At 32.9% G+C, this 23693-nt stretch overlaps 1 protein-coding gene and 1 long non-coding RNA gene across 2 annotated transcripts in view; one reads left to right on the top strand and one right to left on the bottom strand.

The window, feature by feature from the left end:
• Positions 1–3445: 3445 nt before the first annotated feature.
• On the bottom strand, positions 3446–15735 carry LOC145242099 (uncharacterized). The gene is made up of 2 exons (XM_080105016.1): positions 15652–15735; positions 3446–4222 (listed from the first exon to the last, which is right to left on the bottom strand). The coding sequence occupies exon 2, from the start codon at positions 4123–4125 to the stop codon at positions 3550–3552; it is 576 nt and encodes a 191-aa protein (XP_079961142.1). The 5' UTR covers positions 4126–4222; positions 15652–15735; the 3' UTR covers positions 3446–3549.
• LOC145242100 (uncharacterized) overlaps positions 12816–23693 on the top strand; it is a 69048-nt gene continuing 58170 nt past the window's right edge. Inside the window, exon 1 of the long non-coding RNA XR_013862654.1 lies at positions 12816–13040. This is a non-coding gene — a long non-coding RNA (uncharacterized LOC145242100). The remainder of the gene's footprint in view (positions 13041–23693) is intronic.

The following is a 23693-nucleotide window of genomic DNA, read 5'->3' as shown; positions in this document are numbered from 1 at the left end:
TTATTCACATTTTCATCCATATTTTAATCCATATTTTTATTCATATTTTTATTCATATTTTTATTCGTATTTTTATTATTATTTTTATTCATATTTTTATTTATATTTTTATTGATATTTTTATTGATATTTTTATTCGTATTTTTATTCATATTTTTATTCGTATTTTTATTCATATTTTTATTCATATTTTTATTCGTATTTTCATCCATATTTTTATTCATATTTTTATTTATATTTTTATTCATATTTATAATCGTATTTTTATTCATATTTTTATTCATATTTTTATTCGTATCTTTATTCATGTTTTTATTTTTAATTATATTTTTAATTATATTTTTTATTATATTTTTATTTGTATTTTTATTCATATTTTATTCATATTTTTATTCATATTTTTAATGATATTTTTATTCATTTTTGTATTCATATTTTTATTCATATTTTTAATCGTATTTTTATTCATATTTTTATTGATATTTTTATTCATATTTTTATTCGTATTTTTATTTATATTTTTATTGATATTTTTATTCATATTTTTATTTATATTTTTATTCATATTTTTATTCATATTTTTATTCATATTTTTATTCATATTGTTATTCGTATTTTCATCCATATTTTTATTCATATTTTTATTGAAATTTTTATTCATATTTTTATTCATATTTTTATTCATATTTTTATTCATATTTTTATTCATATTGTTATTCGTATTTTCATCCATATTTTTATTCATATTTTTATTCGTATTTTAATTCATATTTTTATTGAAATTTTTATTCATATTTTTATTCATATTTTTATTCGTATTTTTATTTATATTTTTATTCATATTTTTATTCATATTTTTATTCATACTTTTATTCATATGTTTATTTATATTTTTATTAATAATTTTATTCATATTTTTATTCGTATTTTTATTCATATTTTTATTATTATTTTTATTATTATTTTTATTAATATTTTTATTCATATTTTCATCCATATTTTTATTCAAATTTAATTCGTATTTTTATTATTTTTTTTATACATATTTTTATTCATATTTTTATTCTGTATTTTCATCCATATTTTTATTCATATTTTTATTCATATTTTTATTAATATTTTTATTAATATTTTTAATCGTATTTTTATTTATAATTATATTCATATTTTTATTCATGTTTTAATCGTATTTTTATTCATATGTTTATTCATATTTTCATTCATACTTTTATTCATATTTTTATTCATATTTTTATTCATAATGTTTTCATATTTTTATTCATATTGTTATTCGTATTTTTATTCATATTTTTATTCTAATTTTTATTAATTTTTTTATTCGTATTTTAATTCAGATTTGTATTCAGATTTTAATTCATATTTATTCATATTTTTTTATATTTTTATTCATATTTTTATTTAATATTTTTATTTGTATTTTTATTCATATTTTATACATATTTTTATTCGTATTTTTATTCTTATTTTTAATTATATTTTTATTCGTATTTTTATTCATATTTTTATTCATACCTTTAATTATATTTTTAATTATATTTTTAATTATATTTTTATTCGTAATTTTATTCATATTTTATTCATATTTGATATTATATTTTTAATGATATTTTCATTCATATTTTTATTCATATTTTTATTAATATATTTAATCGTATTTTTATTCATATTTTTTTCATATATTTATTCATATTTTTAATTATATTTTTATTTGTATTTTTAATTATATTTTTATTCGTATTTGTATTCATATTTTTTTCATATTTTTATTTATATTTTTATTTGTATTTTTATTCATATTTTCATTCATATTTTTATTTATATTTTAATTTTTATTTTTAATCATGTTTTTATTCATATTTTTATTAATATTTTATTCATATTTTTATTCATATTTTTATTCGTATTTTTATTCATATTTTTATTCATATTTTTATTCGTATTTTCATTCATATTTTTATTCATTTTTCATTCGTATTTTTGGTCATATTTATATTCACATTTTTAATCATATTGTTATTCATATTTTTATTAATATTTTTATTCGTATTTTTATTCATATTTTTATTCATATGTTTTTAATATTTTTATTCCTATTTTTTTCTTATTCTTCTTCATATTTTTATTCGTATTTTTAATCGTATTTTTAATCGTATTTTTATCGTATTGGATTCTCTAATGGACGCATGCTCTTACTACCAACTTCAACATGTATCCACCGAACACTTTTCTCTTTCAACAGGTTTGTATAATCATCAACGTCTCAATACGGAAACTCTTTCAATGACTAATCCGTTTCATTATTCTTACTCATCAATAAAGTTGCTTTTAAGTGTTAGAATTTTACAAACGACTATATTTTAATTTCTTATTAATTTAATTTCTTATTTTAATTTCTTAATTTAATTTCTTAATTAAATTTCTTATTTTAATTTCTAAATTTTTTATTTTATTTTCTTAATTTAATTTCTTATTTTAATTTCCTGGTTTCTTATTTTAATTTCTTAATTTAATTCCTTATTTTAATTCCTTATTTTAATTTCTTAATTTCATTTCTTAATTTAATTTCTTATTTTAATTTCTTGATTTAAGGATACATGCAAATATCTTATTTCACAATATGCGAATCATATTTTTAATTATCCGTTTGTATTGGCCGAAACATACCAAAGATTAAAAATAAATTAATATCACCTTGCATAGCACTCACTATTATAAGGTCAAGATGAAGGGTAAGTGGAGCAATCCAGATAAAATAGTTGCGCTCTCCCCTACATCTCAGTGTATAGCTAATGAAAAGTGAGTCTTTGGATCGCTCTTAACTATGGTCGATCAATTCATTTATTTATATTTATTGGTCGTTAATCAATAATTATCTTTTGTTCCTTAAACTCACTGGGGCCTATACAGACAGAAACTCTTTCAGTGACTAACTCATTTCATTATTCTTACTGACGAACATAACCAATAAAGTTGTTTTTTAAATGTTAGAATAACACTTTATCATTTCTATTCTACAAAAGCCCCCCTATCTATATAAATAAAACAGTTGATGTCTGTGTCTGTCTGTGTGTAAATATTCAACCGATAAACTCTTAAACTACTGATCAAATAACACTGAAATTAACAGGAAATAGAAATCATACACCAAGGATGGTTTATAATGAGTAAAATCTTTGTTTGGATGGATGAATAATGCATAGACATATATTGGCAAGTTAGAAATGCAAAATGTTCTCAATAGAGAATTTGCTTTTTAATAATAAATGCCAACTCTGCATGAATTAATATATATTTAAGCATATTTTATGAACTGGCAAAGCCAGGTGCTCCTAACTAGTTAAGAATAATTCCTGTTGACAGTGAGAGCTATGGAACAATAGGGTAGAACGATAAAATTGTCGCCTTAAAGAAAACAACACTACAGTTTTATTTTAAAACTTTTAATGAAAAAAATCAATTAAGGTAACTTGATTATGTAGTAGAGCTGACATCTATTCAATGTAGCCGCCTTCAGCTTCAATCACTGCCTCAATACGGGTCCAAAACTGGGAGCATGTTTTTTCCACAAGTACCAACAGGAGCTCGGCGAATACTCGGTGGATGGTGACAATCAGGTTGGTTTTGGTGTTGTGGGAGGTCATGTTGGTGATGTTCTCGATGTATGACCAAATGAAGTAGTCCAGTGGGTTCAGTTTGAAGGAGGAAAGGAGGAGGGCCGTGAGAGACGAGTAGGAAGTCGTAGATCTCCTTCTGATGCCAAACCTGGATCTTCTTGAACTTGTGGGCCAGCCCTGAATCCTGCTGCCATACCCAGGGTCTGCCAGTGGCCACCTGATTGCAGTAGAAAATCACCACATTCTTCAGCACATCCAGGTACACTTTTGTTTTGACTTGTAAGCTAATTTCGATGATGTGAGGTGGCATGATGTGGCTCTCACTTGTAATCACACCAAAGACCATAACCGTGGCTGGAAACTTTGCTTTCATCACCCTGGGAACACCCTCAAGCATAGAACCATGCAGATTTGCATTTTGAAGGTGCTGGCAATGGTCCTGTTGTGATAACTTGGATCGGTAGAAAGCATGAGTTGTCCAACAGCACATCTCTGATCTCACTCGTTGAACAGTGTGTCACTTTCAAACAAGATAGAAAGCTCCTATCGTACACTATTTGTACACAACTGGCCAACTAGTAGATGGTCTGCAACGAAAAAAAAAAAAAAAAAGAAAACCGGCTTTTATCTAATGGAAATGGAATCATGTCGTCTTTTCTATGGCGACGATTTTATCGTTCCACTTTGTAGATATTGGCACAAGAGTAAAATTACCTATGAATGAGTGTTTGAAAAGAAGTTGTTTAACTGAATAAAAATGTAAAAAAATTTGAAAGAGAATAAAATGAATTTTCTGAAAAAAATTGCTTCAGGAATTGGCATAAGTGGCTGGTGGAACGGAATGATGTAATATAGCAATAATAAAGGAAAAGAAGAAATTCAACTCGCTTTTTCAGTTTAAAAAAAAAAAAGCATTTATTCTTTGTATTTCCAACAACATTTTCTTTAGTTTATATCATCTGCCATGTCTTTTTAATACACTCTCATCATCCACGCATCACTCGCTGTTATTTTCCAAACATGTGCTTCTCCATCGCTTCTCCGTCCACATGTGTTCCTTTGTCTCTACTGTGACATCACTTTGCATAGCCGGCTTGGTCATTTGCATATCTTTATGTGGTATACGATTGCTGCTACTGCTGCTGCTGCTGCTGCTAACAATGCTAGTCGCTCTGTTACATTAGTATATTAACTGTTTGATTCAAAAGCTATACTGGGCAATGGAATAGAGGTAAAATTGACTTTACTTTGTTATAAAGATTTTAAAACTGAATCTTACTGCATAGTAAATTTAATTTTTTACTCACGTTCACCACTAGCAATTGCCATTTGGACTACTACAGGGGCAACTAGTTGGGACCATGCCTCGGAAAGATTAACAAGATGTTGGTTTACGTTACATTCAAACTTCTGCATATCAGTACAGTCAGGGAAGCAGGTAGCCTGAAGGGAATTCCATAGTCTAGCTGTTCAACTATTAGAGTAAAAAGCTTTTTGACATTTAGGAACCTCAATAGTGAAGGGGTGTGATTTTGTTGCTAAGCAAGTTTGTTGGAGATATGTACATCGAGGAGGCACAAGTGCAACGAGTTCAACAGAGCACATTCCATTAAAATACTTATAAAACAGGCACAAAGATGCAACATTGTGGCAATGGGACAGAGGTTGGAACAGTTGACACAGTAGAACTTATTAGATTGAAGACCTTTTACAGGAAAGACTGTCCCCTTTCCATGTAAATAAGAAGAACATTAGATAAATGAAAATGAGATTAGGATAAGCCTAGAATCGAACCCTGGAAGCAAGGTTCAGAAATTGGAATGTTAGAAATTAGCTATTGTTAAATTCCATATAAAATAGTTAGATATTGTTTGTATTGTAAAAAGAACTGATTGTTCGTTCTTTTATGAACACTGAATTAAAAATGTCAACTAAAAAGAATGAACAATATAAATTAAAAATATATTGTAAAAAAAATAGGTTACTTGAGAATTCTTTGTTGCAGAAGTGTGTTTTGGACAAACGTGTGCTTAGGCACATGAGTTGGTCACGTTTTGGAACCACACATCTGACATCATAACAAAAAGGGAATTCTCAATATAAGAGCTAGTCAGATGAGAGCATCCGGGCAGTCAAGTTTGAGAGTCAGCAGAGTCGGTTGGAAAAAGCTGACATGGTCAGAGGAGGGTCTCCTTAGAGGCGAAGGAGTAGAAGTTTAACCATGTAGAACAAATGTGAATTCCTGATATCATCATCATCATTTGACCGGTCCAATGAAATAAAGAATCACCATCGATATTTGTAACTGTTGCCTTCGTGTCATCATTCCACAAATTGAAGGTAATGTGTTAATCATCTTAATATGAACTTTATGTAACCCTTACAAGAAATGGTCTTAGATTTGTATATATCCATTCTTCCTTCATGTATATTATAGAATGTTGTATTATCAGCAAATATACCCATCTCAGACACAATATTATTATTAGGGAGGTTGTTAATGAATATGACTAATAATAATGAGAGATGACTATTAAAATAACTGCAGTAGAACGACATTGCCTGAATCCATACTGTTTGTCAGAGAGAAAATTAGTTTTTGCGAGGTAGTATACTAGTGCTTGATTAATTCATTTAATTCATTTTCAAAGATTTTAGTTAAGAGGGGGAGGAGACTGATAGGACGATAACTGAGAATCAGTCCTTTCACCAGAATTCTTGTACACGGGTACCACAGAGGCAATCTTCCAGCTATTAGGGAAGTAAGATTCAGTAAGGTATTTATTGTAAAACATGGAAAGTATGAGGACTAGCTCAGCTGAACATTTCTTAATTAATATAGCAGGGATGACATTATTAGGCTCGCATGCCTTGGAGGTGTCTAAGTTTTTTATGATATTGCGGACATGAGAAAGGGGTGATTTTCATATCATCTAATGAGGCTTCAATCCGCATAGTGAAATTTGGGAGGGAGTTGTCTGTTGGATCTAAGGTTGAGTTGGAGGCGAATTGCCAAGCAAGCAGTTCCACCTTCTCGGTTACCGTGCATGCAACCTTCTGGTTGTTGGATAGTGGGGGAATTACTGATTACTCTTTATTCAGTACACTATTATAAATTTTCCAGAAATCACAAATTCCTATCTTTTGTTATTCTATGTGTTCCCTGGTTATTTCAGCATGCCTTTTTTTGGCTGTAACTGCCACATCTGGGCAGGAGCTGCTAGAAAGGACTTGTCCTGCCTTGATAGAGTTCAAAATAGACTTCCTAGCCTCGTAGGAGATGCCCTTTTCTCTTCCCTGCAACCTCTATCTCACAGAAGAGATGTTGCGAGTTTGTCTCTGATGTATCGTCATTTTCATGGAAAGTGTTCGACTGAGCTTCAGTCTATGGTCCCCCCTCGCCTAACTTTCACAAGAAACACTCGTCTAGCTGAAAACGCTATCAATAATTCCCCCCTACTCTTTATCTGTGCCTAAACTTAAACGTAGATTCCATGAACAAAGCTTCTTTGTTAGAATTGCACGCCTGTGGAATTGTCTTCCGTTTTCCTGCTTTCTGGCTGACTACAGTATGGTTGTGTTCAAGTCTAACGTAAATAAGTTCTTGATGAGCCGTTCCATATAAGTTAACAAATTTACCGAATTTTCATTACTAATAATTACTATATTGTCCAATCTCTACTGTACACTCTTTAACCCTTATCCTTGAGTGGCCTCTTGGCCTTGATAATGTGGTGATGCCTGTGTAACCCCCCCCCCCAAAAAAAAAACCTATTTCTCTCTTACAATGATTTCTAGCATCTATAAATGTTTGCTTATTTATATTTGACTTATGACGTATGAACCAGCAGAATGCATGCTGTCTTTGTGCAATGGCAGCTGCACAATTTATAGTGAACCATGGAGGTGAGGGGGGGGGGGCTTATTATAATCCTTCCGTGTGTGAACATGTGCTTCAATGCTCACTTTGCACCATTCAATTATCTCATTGGAACACTGTTCAGCAGGGAGAGAGAAGATATTAGTCTATGGGACATCTCTGATGTGTTCTCTGATGGCTTCCCAGTCAGCCCTTTTGTAGTATCTCGTCGTTTTCAGTAATTACTCCTTACCTTGGGGTTGAGATTTAAATGTGATGCCCATTAATACCCCTAGGTGGTCTGCGTTTCCAAGTGGACTGTGAACATTAGCCACACAATCCTCCGATACTGTTGTGAGGAATAGGTCTTGAAGTAAAGCCTCCTGGTGTTCGTGATCTGGGAAATGAGTTGAAAACATTACTGACTGTGTGAGGGAAAAGTCTATAAAGAAGCTATAAGTAGAGTGTCCAGCTGCATCTGTGCAACCTGAGAAACCAAGCCAATTTTTATGGTGGACATTAAAGTTACCAAACACATTTATTTGGGTGTTACTATCTAAGGAGAATGCTGCATCTATACTCTCAGAGACATGATCGATTACGGTACAATCCTGACTTGAGGGAGAACGGTAGAGAAAATGTAATTAACGCAGTGATGAAAGGCTAGTAGAAAGCACATAAAAGACTGGTCATCTGATTCAAGACATTGCTCTCTAGTTAAGGGGGAGGGTGCTATGAATATAAACTCCAAGCTCATGCATATATCTATCCAAGTCCTTATGTCAGAGAGGGAGGTATCCTGCCATGTTAAAGTAGTTGGAGGGAATTGAGGAGTATAGGTTTGTTTCATTTAATGCTAAGATATCCGGAGAATTTACTAAAAGGTAAGATCATCATCTAGATTATTTCTAAGCTCAAAGATATTTGCGAATGTAAGCTTCAAGAGAGGAGGCAAATTGGTTTTGTTTGGGTAGTTGTCTGGTTTGATCATGATATTTGTTTGGGTTATCATTTCATTACGCTTTTGTTTAATTTCAGGTTGGGGAGAAGAGTGTTGGGCAAAGTAGGTCAGTTTTGATGACAACTATACACACACAATTTCCTATTTTGCTGAGTCTTGTCTAGAAAGTTGTGGCCTTGTGAAAGCCCACCAGAGATAGCATCAGGGCCCCTTTCCATGCGCAACATGGCACTACAACTATCCCAATGCAACCAAAAAGTTAGGGCTCTTTTATTGTCAGTCATAAACAGCAGCCAGACAAACTGTTAATCAGGTACCCTCAAACTCTCAGACAAGACCGACCCAGCGAGTGAGGACAAGTTGCATGCAAGCAAACCCAATTTGCTCAGTTTGTGAGAGAAAAAAGTTGGGGATAGGGAAACAGCATTCAATGTTCTAGTCAGGAAACAAGGCCACGCACAGGGTGGCTCTGGTGAGTCCTTTGTATTGTACTTCTGTGCCTAGCTATTAGACAAAGAAGGAATGTGAAAGCCTGTGATAGGCAGAGCCTATCTACTCCTTAAGCCTCTTACTAACAAATTACTCATACCATGAGAGATAGTAATTGTCTGTATATTTGAGATGAGATGTTTTCATTGATTGAGATTGTTTTTTTTTTTGTTAGGAGTCTTGAACCCAACCCTTTATTATTATTATGGGGGTACCGTGTTTGGACTCCAGCTAGGCTGTGGGACATAGTTGCTGATTCTGTTTTGAATGTTACTTTTCACTGCCTTCGTTCAGGATTGAACTCAACACCTTTGGGTAACTGTAAACTTTGATACAACGTCTAGGACCACTCGGCCATATGTCACTAGGCCAATTCTTAGTTGGTTTTTGTTAATGTTAAACCTATGTTGTTATTCAAGGTTTTCTCTCTCTATCAGAGGTGTCCAAATTGCATTCAGCTCTATGCTTGGTTTGCTCAGTAGCTTGTTATGTCCGAGCATGTGAGCTGTTTCTTTAAGTTTCCTCACTTTCCAGTGGGTCTCTCTGTTTATTATTTTTACTTCATCCCATAGGGGGCGATGGTCCCCCCTCTCCATCTAGACATGGTTGGCTATACCCGATTTTTCCGTCTCCCCTTTAGTTACCACTTTTCGGTGTTCTTCCACCCTTACTTTAAGGAGCCGGCATGTTTCACCCTTGTAAACCTTTCTGCAACTCCATGGGATGCAGTTCTTGGTCATGTTCTCCTCCATGCGGGGCTTCACTCGTACCAGGTGTCGTCTGAGTGTTGACTCGCTCTTGAATACCATCCTGATGTTGTAGGGGGCACATATTCTCTGAATCTTTTCAAAGGCCGGAGGGCAAAAATGGCCAAAATGTTGTGACTATAACAACCAAGATGAGAAAGTCAGTCCAACAATCTCAACGATGAGAGATATATAATAAATTTTGAAATTTCATTATTTTAATAGTCCCAATTAAGTCATCCATTATCCTTCGTTCTAGTAGTTGGGCAAATTAAGCACTTAGACTCAAAGGGGCTACTATGAATAAGGAAACATGTCGACTTTAAGTGGGGAGTTGAACAGCGAATTGTCTGTTCGCATGACACTTAAATATTTCTATGTTAGTACATTTGGGGAAGCTGGATACAGGGAGGGAATTCTAAAATCTAGCAATTTTAGAGAAGAAAGTTTCAGAGCAGAAAGCTCTCTGACATGCGGAGACTTCAGCAGTGAAAACGTGGGATTTTGCTGCTTGCCGAATTAGTTGACTAGTACTACAAGTTCATCAGAGCACATTCCAATGAAGTACTTGTAAAAAAAAAGTATAACTGACCAATGTTATTACACCCATAGTGTTCCTCAGTTTCAGCTGATAATCATTCTTTAACTCCAAACAAGTCATATTGCCATTTGGAATACATGCGGCTACTATTCGAGATTCTGTCTAACAAGGAACTGAGGGGAGTTGAGCAGCGAGATTTCTGTCCATATCATATTTAAACTTCTGCAAATTAGTATAATCAAGGAAGCAGGAAATATGGGGGTGGGAGAATTCCAAAGTTTAGGGAAGAAACTATTAGAGTAGAAGGCTTTTTCTCAACAATGAAGGGGTGAGATTTTGCTGCCTGCAAGGCTAGTTGGAAATATGTACATCAAGAGGGAACAAACTTGGGATATGTATGCTGACGGGACACAAGTACTATGCGTTATTCTGCATTATTTAACTTTATCCTTGAGTGACTCTTGGCCTTGATATGTGGTGACCCAATATCAAATAAATATTTATGCTTCTTTAATAGCTTAACCTCTTTTCTTTGTAGACCTTTTAATTCTAATATGAGCAGGGAGACCTGGCATTGCCTGGAACTGATTTAGGATCAACAAATGTTCAATACTTCTAATATTTTTATTGTAATCAAAATTGGAGAAATCTCCCCTTTGTCAATCAAATCGATTGATTGCTTGCTCTGTTCAGGAACCCGCCATGGTGCACGGAGCGGAAGCTTAACATGCCTCCCTGCAGTTACTTAGTCTACAATACATTGTAATCTATAGGGTGGAATGATAAAATTGTCACCCTAGAAAAGACAACAGGATTCCATTTCTGTTTGATGAAAACTGTTTTTCTTTTTTTTTTTTGTTGCAGACCATCTACTAGTTGGCCAGTTATGTACAACTCCCAAGAGTGTTAGAAGCCTTCTATCATGTCTGAAGATTGACACCATGTTCAACGAGTGAGGTCGGAGATGCGCCGCTGTACAACTCATGCTCTCTACCAATCCAAGTTATGACAACAAGACCATTGCCAGCACCCTCAAAATGCATCGCTGGATTTCCATGAATAACAGGGACATGTCCAGGGTGATGAAAACAAAGTTTTCAACCACGGTTATGGTCTTTGGTGTGGTTTCAAGTGAGGGCCACATCATGAAACCCTAAATCTTTGAAGTTGGCTTGAAAGTCAACACCAAAGTATACCTGGATGTGCTGAAGAGTGTGGTGATCTCTTGGTGCAATCAGTTGGCCGCTGGCAGAACGAAGGTATGACAGCCACAAGTCCAAAGAGACCCAGCCTTGGCTTCAGAAGAGTGTTACGACTTTGTACCCTTCTATCAATAGCCCTCTCTTCTCTCGACCTGAACCTGCTGGACTACGTCGAGAACATCACCAACATAACCTCCCACAACACCAAAGCCAGCCTGATCGGTGCCATCCGCCGAGTATTTGCCAAGCTCCCACCAGCACTGGTGGAAAAGGTATAATCCTAGTTCCAAACCCGTATTGAAGCAACGATTGAGGCTGAAGGCTGCTACATTGAATAGATGTCAGCTCTACTACATAATCAAGTTACTGGAATTGATTTTTTCAATAAAAGTTTTAAAATAAAGCTGTAGTGTTTGCTTAAGTGCGACACTTTTATCGTTCAACCTTATACATCACGTCGTAGAAAACCTGCTGCTGATGTTATGAAATTATTTTCACATTATGTATTAATGTTTGAAATGCAAAAGTTAAGTACCATAGTTCAATTGTGATCTAAACAGAAATTTTTATTTCAAACACACTTGTCTTACCAAAGAACCTATTTGTTGATTTTATAGTCTGCGACTTTCTGCTTGTACAGTGATAAAACTTCTTAAATGCACTTATGATGTTAGGTTGTATAAAAATGTTAACTTTGGTTAAAATCAGACTGTATCTTACGAATCAAATTTTTTTTCGAATACCAAGTTTCGATACTTATCGACTGTACATATTATTTGGGTTCTTTTGGACTACTGTTCTCATCTTGAGTGTTATTTTCTCAATGTTTCGGTCGATGTAGCCTGCGACTTTATCCAGGTGTATCGTGTCAAACTCGAGAATGTTTCTGTTGACACGCAAGATGAGAACAGTAGTCTGAAGAATACAAATAATACAAATAACCAATCCTCCTCTAAAAAATTTAGAAACATGTTATCGGCTATATTTCGATACAAAACCTATCTAAGAACACCCTCAGACATATAAAGTACATTTATGTGAAATTAAAAAAAATCAGCCCAGCTATTTTGGAGTCCATAGGGAACTCTCTGTCTCTCTCACACACACACACACACACACACACACACACACACACACACACACACACAAAAAGTGCTTTTTATATATAAATAGAGATTAGTTAAAAGTATACTCTTCTGAATTTTTTAATAATATATCATTAAAATGTCTGTCTTTTAATTCAATTTTTATTACTATAAAAAAAGATGATGCGTCTTATTTGATTTTCTGTTGAATAAAAATTGTGATTTATTAATATTTAAAATTTATATATTTTATTTGAATGTTTATACCGCCCACCCACACCCCGCCTCATTCCATTCGCAACAGAAACCCAAATCTCTTGGAAGGAGGGATCTACTAGTCGAGTTCGGAAGTATCCGAGCTCCTCCGTATTGTCTCCCTTACACAAGGAGAAGTGATTCCTTCTCTTGTCATCCATGTAGTGCGTCTCTCTCCGGAGAGAGAGGATGATGGAACTTCTATTTCTCCTATCTATTCGGCGGGGAAAAAAATAGGACTTTATCATGAATCATCATAAAAACTAGGTAAGAAAGCTCCCCACGCGGATTCTTCTTCTTTCGTTGATGTATATGTATATACGCAGGTGCGTCTTTAGGAAGGATAATTGGGACCCCGACGCGGATTTTTTTTTTTTTGCGCGTACACACACACACACACACACACACACACGCACACGCGCGTGCACACACACACACACACACACACACACAAACTCTCTCTGTCCCTTTTTCTCCGCGATTTTAATAATAATAATAATAATAATAATATATTTTTATTAAGTACTTTCGTTTCAAAAATCATAATTCTTTGACATCGGGGTTGTGGGCGCCTTTTGTATTTCTTCGCTCTCTACTCTATAGAATTCATAATAATGGCCCCTTTCGTGTTTACATTACGAAGTGGTCGAAAAGTGGGGGAACGGTCCTCTGTGTATAGCTATATATAGATTGATCACCCACTTTTTGAATTGAGAATGCGGTCACGAATTGGGGGCTGATTTTAGCACATTAAATGCATCAATAATCGGACCCTTATTTTGTGTCCAGTGCTGTCGCAAGGAAAGGGTTATCACACACACACACACACACACACACACACACACACACACACACATATGCAATTTATATATATTTTTTTACGACTTAAAAAAAAATATTTACATATATGTGTTTGTTTATTGGTATATATTGTTGTGATCCATGAAGTATCTTTATGTTGTCCGTGTTTGATGTTTGTTTAAATTTGGCCAATGGTTGCGGGCAAATATCACTCTTGCTGGGAGACCTTTTTTTATTTTGCAGGGAGGTAGATATCTTCCAAAAGAAGGACACGCATGCAATATTTAAATGACAGGTGTAAGAATTATTTATTTATAAAGGGTCTTAAACACAAACATTTATTTTAATATTTGCGTGTTTTAGAGTTTCATTTCATTTCAATAACATTACATTCAAATTAGCGGAATCTTAACAACAGGACTCTTGGATTAGTCCAGGATTTTTGTCCTCCCCCATGAAAAGGTGTCAAAATTGGTCAATTAAAAAAAAAAAAATAATAAATAAATAAATAAAATAAAAAGAAATTAAATATCAAATAAATAAAATTTTTAAAACATTATTTTATTTATAGTACTTTTTTCTTTTCTTTGAATTAATTTCATACTTAAAAAATAATAAAAACCCACTTTCACCCATTAATCAAAATTTGTTTTATTTATTCATTTTTTTCATTTTTAAATACAATTGTACCAGTTATTAAATTATACTATTTATTTCAGCAAATTAATTTTCTATTAAATCAGTTTTTCTTTTTTTTTTTTTTTTTTTTTTTTTTAAGATGTATATTTTCTTCTTTATTCTTTGGTACTATTTATATTTATTTGCCTCCCCTCGAGGGTAGAATTAGACACAAAGTCGGTTTTTAATGTGTGTGTGGGGGGAGGGGGGAATCGAGCTCCCCAAAAAGGAGCAAACTGAATAGAAACAAAAATTTTAAATTGTCTCAGTCATGAAGGATTTCTCCTCCACTGACCGAAGGTGAAGTGTAGAATTAGAACAGATACTACACTGTGATTTTGGCCCGGAGGCCAAGAAAAATTTGTTGAGATGTTGATGGGTTGTTTCATATAATTAATCAATTTAATTTTAATTTCATGTAAAATAAGAAAATAATGTCTTTTTAAACAAGATTTATAATTTCTTAAATTTATTATTTTTTTTTTAATTCTGGGGTAAAACAAAATTATAATTTAACAAATTATAATAAAAAAAATAAAAAATAACATAAACAAATGAAAAGAGTTAAATTAAGTCTGTGACAATAAAAATAAAACGAACAACAGATTTTATCTTAGAATCCAGAAATTCAAAAATGTTTCCCTTTTTAAAATCCCATTTTTAAAACCGATTTACAGCTTTTAAATGTTTCAGAATATCTTTTTAGGTCTTAAGTTGATTTAAACATCGTTTTAAACGTTCATGCCATATACAATATGCGTTTTTATGTTTGAAAAACAGGTTCTTCGATTTCATAATTTATGCGAAAAAAAGGGTCCGTTTTTTGTTTTGTTTTTTAAATGGAAATAAAAATGAGAACAAGGAAGGAAGGATAGGATTTTTAGAAACAAAAAAAGTATATGGGGGGAAAAAACAACCCCTAAAATACATTTTTGCAACATACACACATACATACATGCATATGAAAACATATGTTGTCATATATATATATATATATATATATATATATCATATATATATATATGTATATATGATTCGAATTTTATTCATGGCTTCATTAAAATAAAAAGTAACGAAAAAAAAAATGTTACGCATTTATTTTAAGTTTGATAATTCTGTCTTAGTCATTTTATTTTTAATCTTCAATTTTGTTTCGACTTAAAAAGACGTTTATTTATTTTCCAAAATTTGTTTATTTCGTTTTACGTTTTTATTAAAGAACAGTCTAATGTCCGCGTTTTAGTTTGAAACGTTTTCGGCGAATATTTTCCAAAATAAAATTTGCCGTAAAAAAAAAAAAAAAGGTGTAATTAATTAATTAATTAATTATTGACGCAAACATTATAAACAAAACAAAACATATTGTCAACATTGTTCTACTTTTTTCTTTCTTTTTTACCTCTTAGGAACCGGGTTGGTGATGTTCATTATTAAACACAGTTTTGCTGAGCCTTTTCTTTCTTTCTTTCTTTCTTCTTCACCCTTTTTTTTTTTTTTTTTTTTAAAAAGAGAAAGTTGAAATATACGTGAAGGTGCGCGAAAAAAAAAAACTGTCCGTTTCTATTTTTATAAAAGTGCTGTCGTTCTAATTTAACGAAAATGGTACGAATTATTATTTTTAAATTTGAGATGGGATTTTGGTTTAAGAAAAAAAAAACAATTAAAAAAAGCAAAGAAAATAAATGTTTTCTAATTAGCCGTGCTACTACATAATGTCGACATTTTAATTATTATTGTTGTTATTATTATTACTTCATCAAGAAAGACTTGTTACTATTTAGTAGCATCATTCATTCCATTCAGAGGAGTGAAGAAGAAGAAGAAGAAGAAAAGAAAATGTAGAAGAGAAAGATGAGGAAGAACTAGACGAAAAGAAGAGAGACGAAGAAAGGGCGGGGCGAAAAAAAAGCTAGTAGAAGAAACACAGCAAGAGATAGAAAGAGAAAGAGAGAAGAAAACGAGAAGGAGAGAGAGAGAGAGAGAGAGGGAGAGAGAGAGAGAGAGAGAGAGAGAGATTTTTTCTTCCATCTCAAAAGCAGGTCAATGTGCCCTTTCACGTCAAATAATACTATTGGTCATTCTTAATTTTATGAAAAAATGGTTAATAATATTAATCGTTTTAATCAACATCGTTACAACTACTATTACTACTGTACTTATCCAATGTTCCAGGAATTTAAAATTTCGAATGGTTACCTTTTTTTTTTTAAACTAATAACAAAAGATTATAATGGCTGACTTGTTTGCGTACAAATCGAAATGCATTCTGATGGAATTAATTTTGTAATTAAATTCATTTATTTAATGTTAATTTTGGTACTTTACAATATTGAATTTTTTTAACTTCAATAATTGACTATTGGTAAATAAAAAGGAGTTATGTATAAGTCACGTAAAGGCGAGAAACACAAACATACAGGTAACGATCGCAGCAGTGAGCAGCACAACACAACACAACCACAATCTTTTTGATAAATTTGTACATTAATATTCTCAGTTCCACTTCTAGCCAGTTTTCTTTCTACTTTTTGTAGGCGTTTACATGTGAATATCCTGGAACAACTTGGAGGAAAGACGAAAGAAAAACATTTTAGAATTTAGAGTCGGTGATCATATATACGTTTAGCGTTAAATGATCCCCCATTTCTTGACCATTTAAGGAAAGTTAGTCCATTTTTTTTTTCACTATAAGAGATAAATTATACACGTTTTTGCAATGATCTATCTTTTTAGGCGATCACGTCTTATTTTACAATCTTGCCAGTCAGACGAGGTTAATGGTAAAAAAGAAAAAGAAAGTTTACTGCCCTATAACGGCTTGGAAATTTGGGGTATCATTTTACGTTAAAAAAAGGTAACCATTCGAACTCACTCCCTCCCTCTACAATCTAAGTCAATGATATTGTTTTGTGTTTTTTTTTTTATTCTTTTCGCCAAGCTTTTCATGGTGTTCAGTGTTCACACTAATCGCCTAATTTTTTTTTTTTTTTTTACTTAATGGAGGACTGGAGGAGCATACCCATATTTAAAAATTTTTAAGATAGAGAGACTACTGAAGAGCTGAAGAAAGCATTTGTCCTGAAATGAAAATCTCTTCATCTTTCATTCAATCGCTTTGCGGCCGCCGAAGTCGCCGATAACGGTAACAGTTGGAAGTCGATGTTCAGATCGACTAAATAGAACAGTTTCTATTGTTGCGCTAGAGGGTGGGGGGGGGGGAGAAAAAAAAGAAAAAGAAAATGTGATAGAAACCCCAGCGAGCACCTCATCCACTTCCGGGTCGGTGAGAATTCTTACAATAAGTGATGAATGTTGCTAATCTTTACAACGAAACGGCCTCCATAACATGTCTTATTAAAAATGTTGACGCAGGTCACAGTGCCCTTTCTTACTTATTGCTAAAAAAAAAAAAAAAAACACTGGTACCAAAAAACTATCAGACAAGATCTCGTGTTTGTGTGTGTGTGTGTGTGTGTGTGTTTCCCGCCTATTCGTAACTTATAAATAAATACGCCTATTGAATTATTCGTGGAATTCAATGACCTCAGTTAAATCACTTCAAACGAGGAGATTCTACTTATTTTTAGGTAATTACGTGTGAGCACCTTGAAAAATAATCATCTATTTCCGAATCATTCTAGCGGTTTAGGACAGTTAACCAACATTTTTTTTTTCTTTTTATCTATGGGAGATACATCCTGTGCGTGTTTTTTTTTTTGAGGGGGGGGGGGTCTACCTTTTTATGCGCTTACGTTAAAAAACGACCCTGGTGTCTAACTCTGTCCCGTGGGGAGGCATAGTAAATAGGTACATGTGATTTTACGACCTTGCTACTCGGACTTAGAGTTAGTGGTATAAAAAAAAATTAAATTTAGTCTACTGCCCTATAAGGTTAGAATGGCATGAAAATGGGGAATAACTTTGCGTTAATTTATATATGAAACTGATTCCTTAATTCTAAATTTCTAAAGCTTTTCCTTATTTTATAAAATTCTAAATGTTGTAGCTCGGAAGGGTCATTAAGGAAGACATGGGCACGGATATGAGTTAAAACAAGACACTTGTATTGATAACAAAACAGAACCCTAACCCTAACCCTAACCCCTACACAGTAGAGATCCTTAGATGTAAGAAAACCTTCTACTCTAATAATTTCTTCCCCAGAACTGCTAGACTTTGGAATTCCCTTCTAGGTTCCTGCTTCCTCAACTGTACTGACATGCAGAAGTTCAAGTTTAATGTGAACAGACATCTTGCTGCTCAACTCCCTTCATAGTATCCCTGCAACTTATGTCCCTGATAGTAGCTCCCTACATCAAAGTGGCACTGTGCCTTGTTTGGGGTGAAAATGCAATTAAAAAAAAGAGGGGTGCCTCAAACAACAAGCAATAAACTTGATTCTCAAAAAACTGGGAGGCAAGGCCTGGGAAGGTGGACCTCCTAGGTCTACTAAGAACATTTGCATCAGTGTGATAGCAAAAGGCCATCGAAATGGCGCAGTTTCTGTCGGACTGATTGTTGAGGTTGGAACCTTGACTGGCATACTACGAAGTACACACACCACCTCAAGAGTCGGTATCATTCGGTCTGTTTATACAGTTTGAAAGAGTTCATAACTTGTGCATTGGTGAGTCTCAAACCCCCATCATCGCCACCACCACCAAGTCTTTTTTGCATCGAAAAAAAGCTTGTTAATATCTTTCCCATTTTAGGTCGATAGTCAGTGGGTAGGTGAAATTTCTTTCTGCTTCAACATCACTCAAAAATGGTGTTGATTGGCTCTGCTTCTACTGATAATGTTTCTCTAGTGTCATCTGAGTGAATTTTTTTTTTTTAAATTAGTTTTGGTGTTTATGAGTGTCTTGTACCTTATATGATATACCCGATATTGCTAATCCTTTACAATTTGATATAATGTCCACGTTTCTTTAGTAATATCATTCATTAGTTTCTGAATGACATCTAACTGTATAGTCAAACCATCTTCGTATTTGTCAATCCTACTTACTGCAGGGGGTGGTTTTTGCTTTTTCCTTAACGCTTCAACCTTTTTTGTTTGCGTTTAAACATAACTTCCTTTTTATGTAACTCTGTGGCCCTTTTTGATTCTGTTCACTTTTTAACTGTTGCTGCATTATTTTTTGACGTATTTTTGAATTATATGTAAATTCTTTTTAATGTCTTCTTTGATTTGCTGTATGCAATTTATTTTATAAACAGCTTGGTTTCGAAAGGGATTTCATTCGGTATGTTTTTTTTGTTTCTTTGACTTCATTCAGCTTACATATTTTCTGATTAAAAATGTTAGCTGATAAATTTCAAAGTTTAAAACTGTTCATCCAGTTCAAACCAGATATATTTTTAGATTTTATTTTTAGGACGAACACTTTTAATTTTTAATAGTACTGTTTAAATTTACTGGTAAATATAATTTTCCAATAAAATTAATCTTATTGTCAGTCAAACTGTGGACTGCCTTTAGTGTTTTCTTCAATGCCAGTTTGTTGAGTTTCTTCCACATATGCAAATTTATAATTGCAAGGTCCAACTCAGTGTCCAACTGTAATTTCATAGTTTTATTAAATATCTTGACGATTATGTATTTGTGTAAACTTCATCTGACTTTTTGTTGGATTTTTTGTTTGATTATACTTTTTTGTTTTGTGTTTGAATCTATTTGCCACAATTTTGATAATTTTTATTTAAAAATAGATAGAATTTTTTCCAAAGCACATCATTTTCATGGTCTCAGGGGTAATTTCTTTTGTTTCTACCTGCTCGCTTTGAAAGTGTGGCTAGCCACTTGTTTTTTTTTTTCCTTTTGGAGAGAAGTAATTCTTTGATTTATGCTGAGAATGTGATTAGACATAATTTTTTCTCAGTTTTTAAGGGAATAACATTTAGATGCATACTTTACTTTCCTAACTCGATTCTTCTATGTTTTTGGAATCGCTTCTCATTCTTATAACTCTTTGGCAATCCTCGACCAGTTTCTGTAGAATGAGATTATGTTTGCTTTTGAGTTTAGCTAGCACTCGTCATCTAATCTCAGCATATTTTGCAGACATTAGCCCTTAAGCAAAAATGAGATATTTAAAATCATCTGTTGATAATTCTTCTAGTCTAAAGTCGTTAATATGCTTGTGACATAAACGCTAAATAGTCTTTGTCATCCCACTTAGCTAAATTAAAACATTTCCACCTTTTGTGGAACAGTGACATATTGGGACCAAAAAGTTTTGATAGTCACTTCATGGTTTCTGCAAACTCCAGATCAATGGTCTTTTTTAGATAGGGTGTAGTCTATGTATCTACCACACTCAGCAGTTCCTAACTTTTGTAAAAGCTATCAAACTTTTTCACATCAGACCAATTTTTGCAATTACCTTCTAAAGAAAGCATCAAACGTTTGGTCTTGCTCAAATATTTCCAGTGTGTTCCATATCGTGTTTTGTGAAAATGCTGCGTTACTGTTCATGTTTGGTGTATTGCTCAAGCTTTTGAAAAGTAATTCCTTATTTTTTTGTAGATGTTCTTCCATTTGCGACCATTGTTTTTGTAGTTCTTGTTGCTGTTTGAACATCCTTTCTTCCATTTTCTTTTGTTGTTCTCTAGTTCATGTTGTTGTTATTATTGCAACATCTAAAGAATAATTTGTTTAAAGTTGTCCATCTCGTCGACTTTTTCAAGAGCGAAATTTACTTACTCGAGACAAAAAACGTAATATCACTAACTTATTACTAACACCATTACTAACGGTTACTATATTGTCCAATTTCTACTGCACACTCTTTAACCCTTATCCTCGAGTGGACTCTGGGCCTTGATAAGTGGTGATGCCTATGTAAAAAAAAAAAAAACAAAAAAAAAAAACTATATTTGATTAGTTTCCTGTTTTTGAAACGTTGGTGAATTGGAAATTAAATAGAAACACCTAAGTAAAATATGTTTAGGAAGACACCCAATGCAAAGATTGTTAAACAGACAATATGAAAGAATGTTTATCTAATTTGAATCAATATATTTCAGCAGAATCTCACCTTTATCAAGATGTTTTTCTTATGCCGCATGATGACACTGTTAGGTGGGATAACTTTGTTCAGTGTTGTTCAACTGTTTTTTTTTTATATAAAGTCCAGGAATGCACTTGGCATGTGCTGAAAGGAATATTTGATTAGTTTCCTGTTTTTGAAACGTTGGTGACTTGGAAATTAAATAGAAACATGTATGTAAAATATGTTTAGAAAACTATCCATTATTATTAAACAAACAATAAAAAAAATGTTTATCTAACTTGAATCAATTAGACTCAATATATTTAGGCAGAAACTCACCTTTATCAAGATTTTTTTTACACCACATGGTGACACTCTAAGATGGGATAACTCCGTTCGGTGTTGTTCAACGCTGTAATTACTAATTATAGTTAAACGCTGTATGCTGAAACAGTTTACATTTTTTATGAGAGGAAAATTAAAACAATTTGATTAGAGAAAATCGTGCTTACCGTTTTATTCTTTTTAGTTTTAAATGCAAATGTCTTCAAGCACAGTTTTGAGAACTTATTCAGTATCCCACAAAACCATTCTTTTTATACCATTAATCGAAAGACTTTTGAGATATTTTGTAGTTCCAGTTGAAAGAATATCTTGTTCATTGGGAATCCTACTTCATTGTCTGATAACCTCAGTGTGTAATTACTGATATAGTTTTATATTTTTCCTTTTTTGTTGTTGTTGGTCCTTTCTGAATTTGAATTTTTCATCGCCAAGTTATTGTAAGTATCCCATTTGTGAATTTGAATTTCTTGTCGTCAAGTTGTTGTGGCCTGGAAAGGTCATTAAGGAAAGTCCAGACATAGATATGGGTTAAAACGAGGTATTTGTATTGGGAATAAAACAGAATCTACAGAGAACAACAGTTGTAGCACTTAACATCAAGATGGTGTATCATGAAGTACACAAACTGCCACAAGAGTCAGTATCTCTCAGTCTATTTATGCAGTTCAGAAGAGTTCATATTTTGTGAAGGGGTGAGTCCCCACAACACTAAAACAATCGTGTTTCTTTTTCTTTTTTCTTTTTTTTACATGGAGGTCACCACTTATCAAGGCCTGGAAGCCACTCGGGGATAAGGGTTATTGCATGTACAGCAATTAATGGGATAGTATCGTAGTAATCGTTAGTATTGGAGATTTGATAAAGTGTCTTACTTAAGGGAGCGATTCATCAGGAATTTGTTTATGTTGGACTTGAAGACATCCAAGTTGTAGTCAGATGGGAAACAGGTAAACGGAAGAGAGTTCCACAGGTGTGCACTTCTAAGAAAGAATCTTTGTTCGTGGAATGTACGTTTTGATTTAGGCACAGATAAAGAGTGGGGAAAATTACTGACAGTGGTTTCAGCTAGATGGGTGTTTTTTGTGAAAGATTGGCGAGGGGGGACCAGAGATTGGAGCTCAGACAAGCACTTGTCATGGAAATAACGATAAAATAAAGACAGGCTCGCAATGTCTTTTTATTTTTATTTTTATGACAAGTTTTTTAAAAAGTTTTTGTGCATAATCGTCTAAAAAAGTAGAATCTCATTGTTTTAGTTTTTTTGTGAGGATCCCTATTGACTTGCCTCTCCATGAGGGCAGAGTTAGACATAAGGTCGATTTTTAATGTGGGGGAAAATTTAGCTCTACAAAAAGGAGCACTCTGGATTGGAACCAAAATTAAAATTGCCTCGGTCTAGAAGGATTTCTCCTCCACTGGCCAAGGGCCAAATAGACAAAGTGCAGCATCAGGACAGATACTACACTTTGCTATGACTATATGACATTAACGCTTATAATATAAAAACTGACTTAATCAACGTTTGTTTTCCCAAGGCTTTTTTCCTATATAGTTTAATCACACAAAATACATGTAAAAGCATAATTATTTCCATAGACGATGCTGTAGTTCAAACAAACCACAAAAGCTGCAGACCAGAAATTCGAAACTCGAGTTTTGCTCTCCTTTGAGCTTTCTCTTATATATACATTTAGCGTAAAATGATCCGCAACTTCCTGGCTATTCTAGCATTTAAAGGCAGTTGGGTCCATTTTTTTTTTTTTCATTTAACTCTTATTTCATCAAAGAATGACTTCCACGTCATCCAAGTTGTTTTATGTTGTCTTTCACACAAACGAAAATGGCGTCCCCAGTTTGGAAAATTCATTCAGATTTCTGCTTTTTTTTTGTCATTGTTTAATCATATCGCTGAGTAAATGTTTGGCGAGACTTATTCACTTGGTCTTGTCAGGGTGGAGATTATATTGCTGGTCGGAAAGTTTGTTTTTTTTAGGAAAAATAACTTTGAATGTTCCTGAATTTTTGAGATGAGGATTGATTATGTATAATCTTTGGATTCTTAGGACTACTGTTCTCATCTTGTGTGTTATTTTCTCAACGT

Source organism: Euprymna scolopes, chromosome 21, assembly GCF_053919585.1.
Source record: "Euprymna scolopes isolate OS-2025 chromosome 21, ASM5391958v1, whole genome shotgun sequence".
Classification (NCBI taxonomy): domain Eukaryota; kingdom Metazoa; phylum Mollusca; class Cephalopoda; order Sepiida; family Sepiolidae; genus Euprymna; species Euprymna scolopes.
The sequence above is the reverse complement of the archived record's forward strand: the minus strand, read 5'-3'. Positions and strand labels throughout refer to the sequence as shown.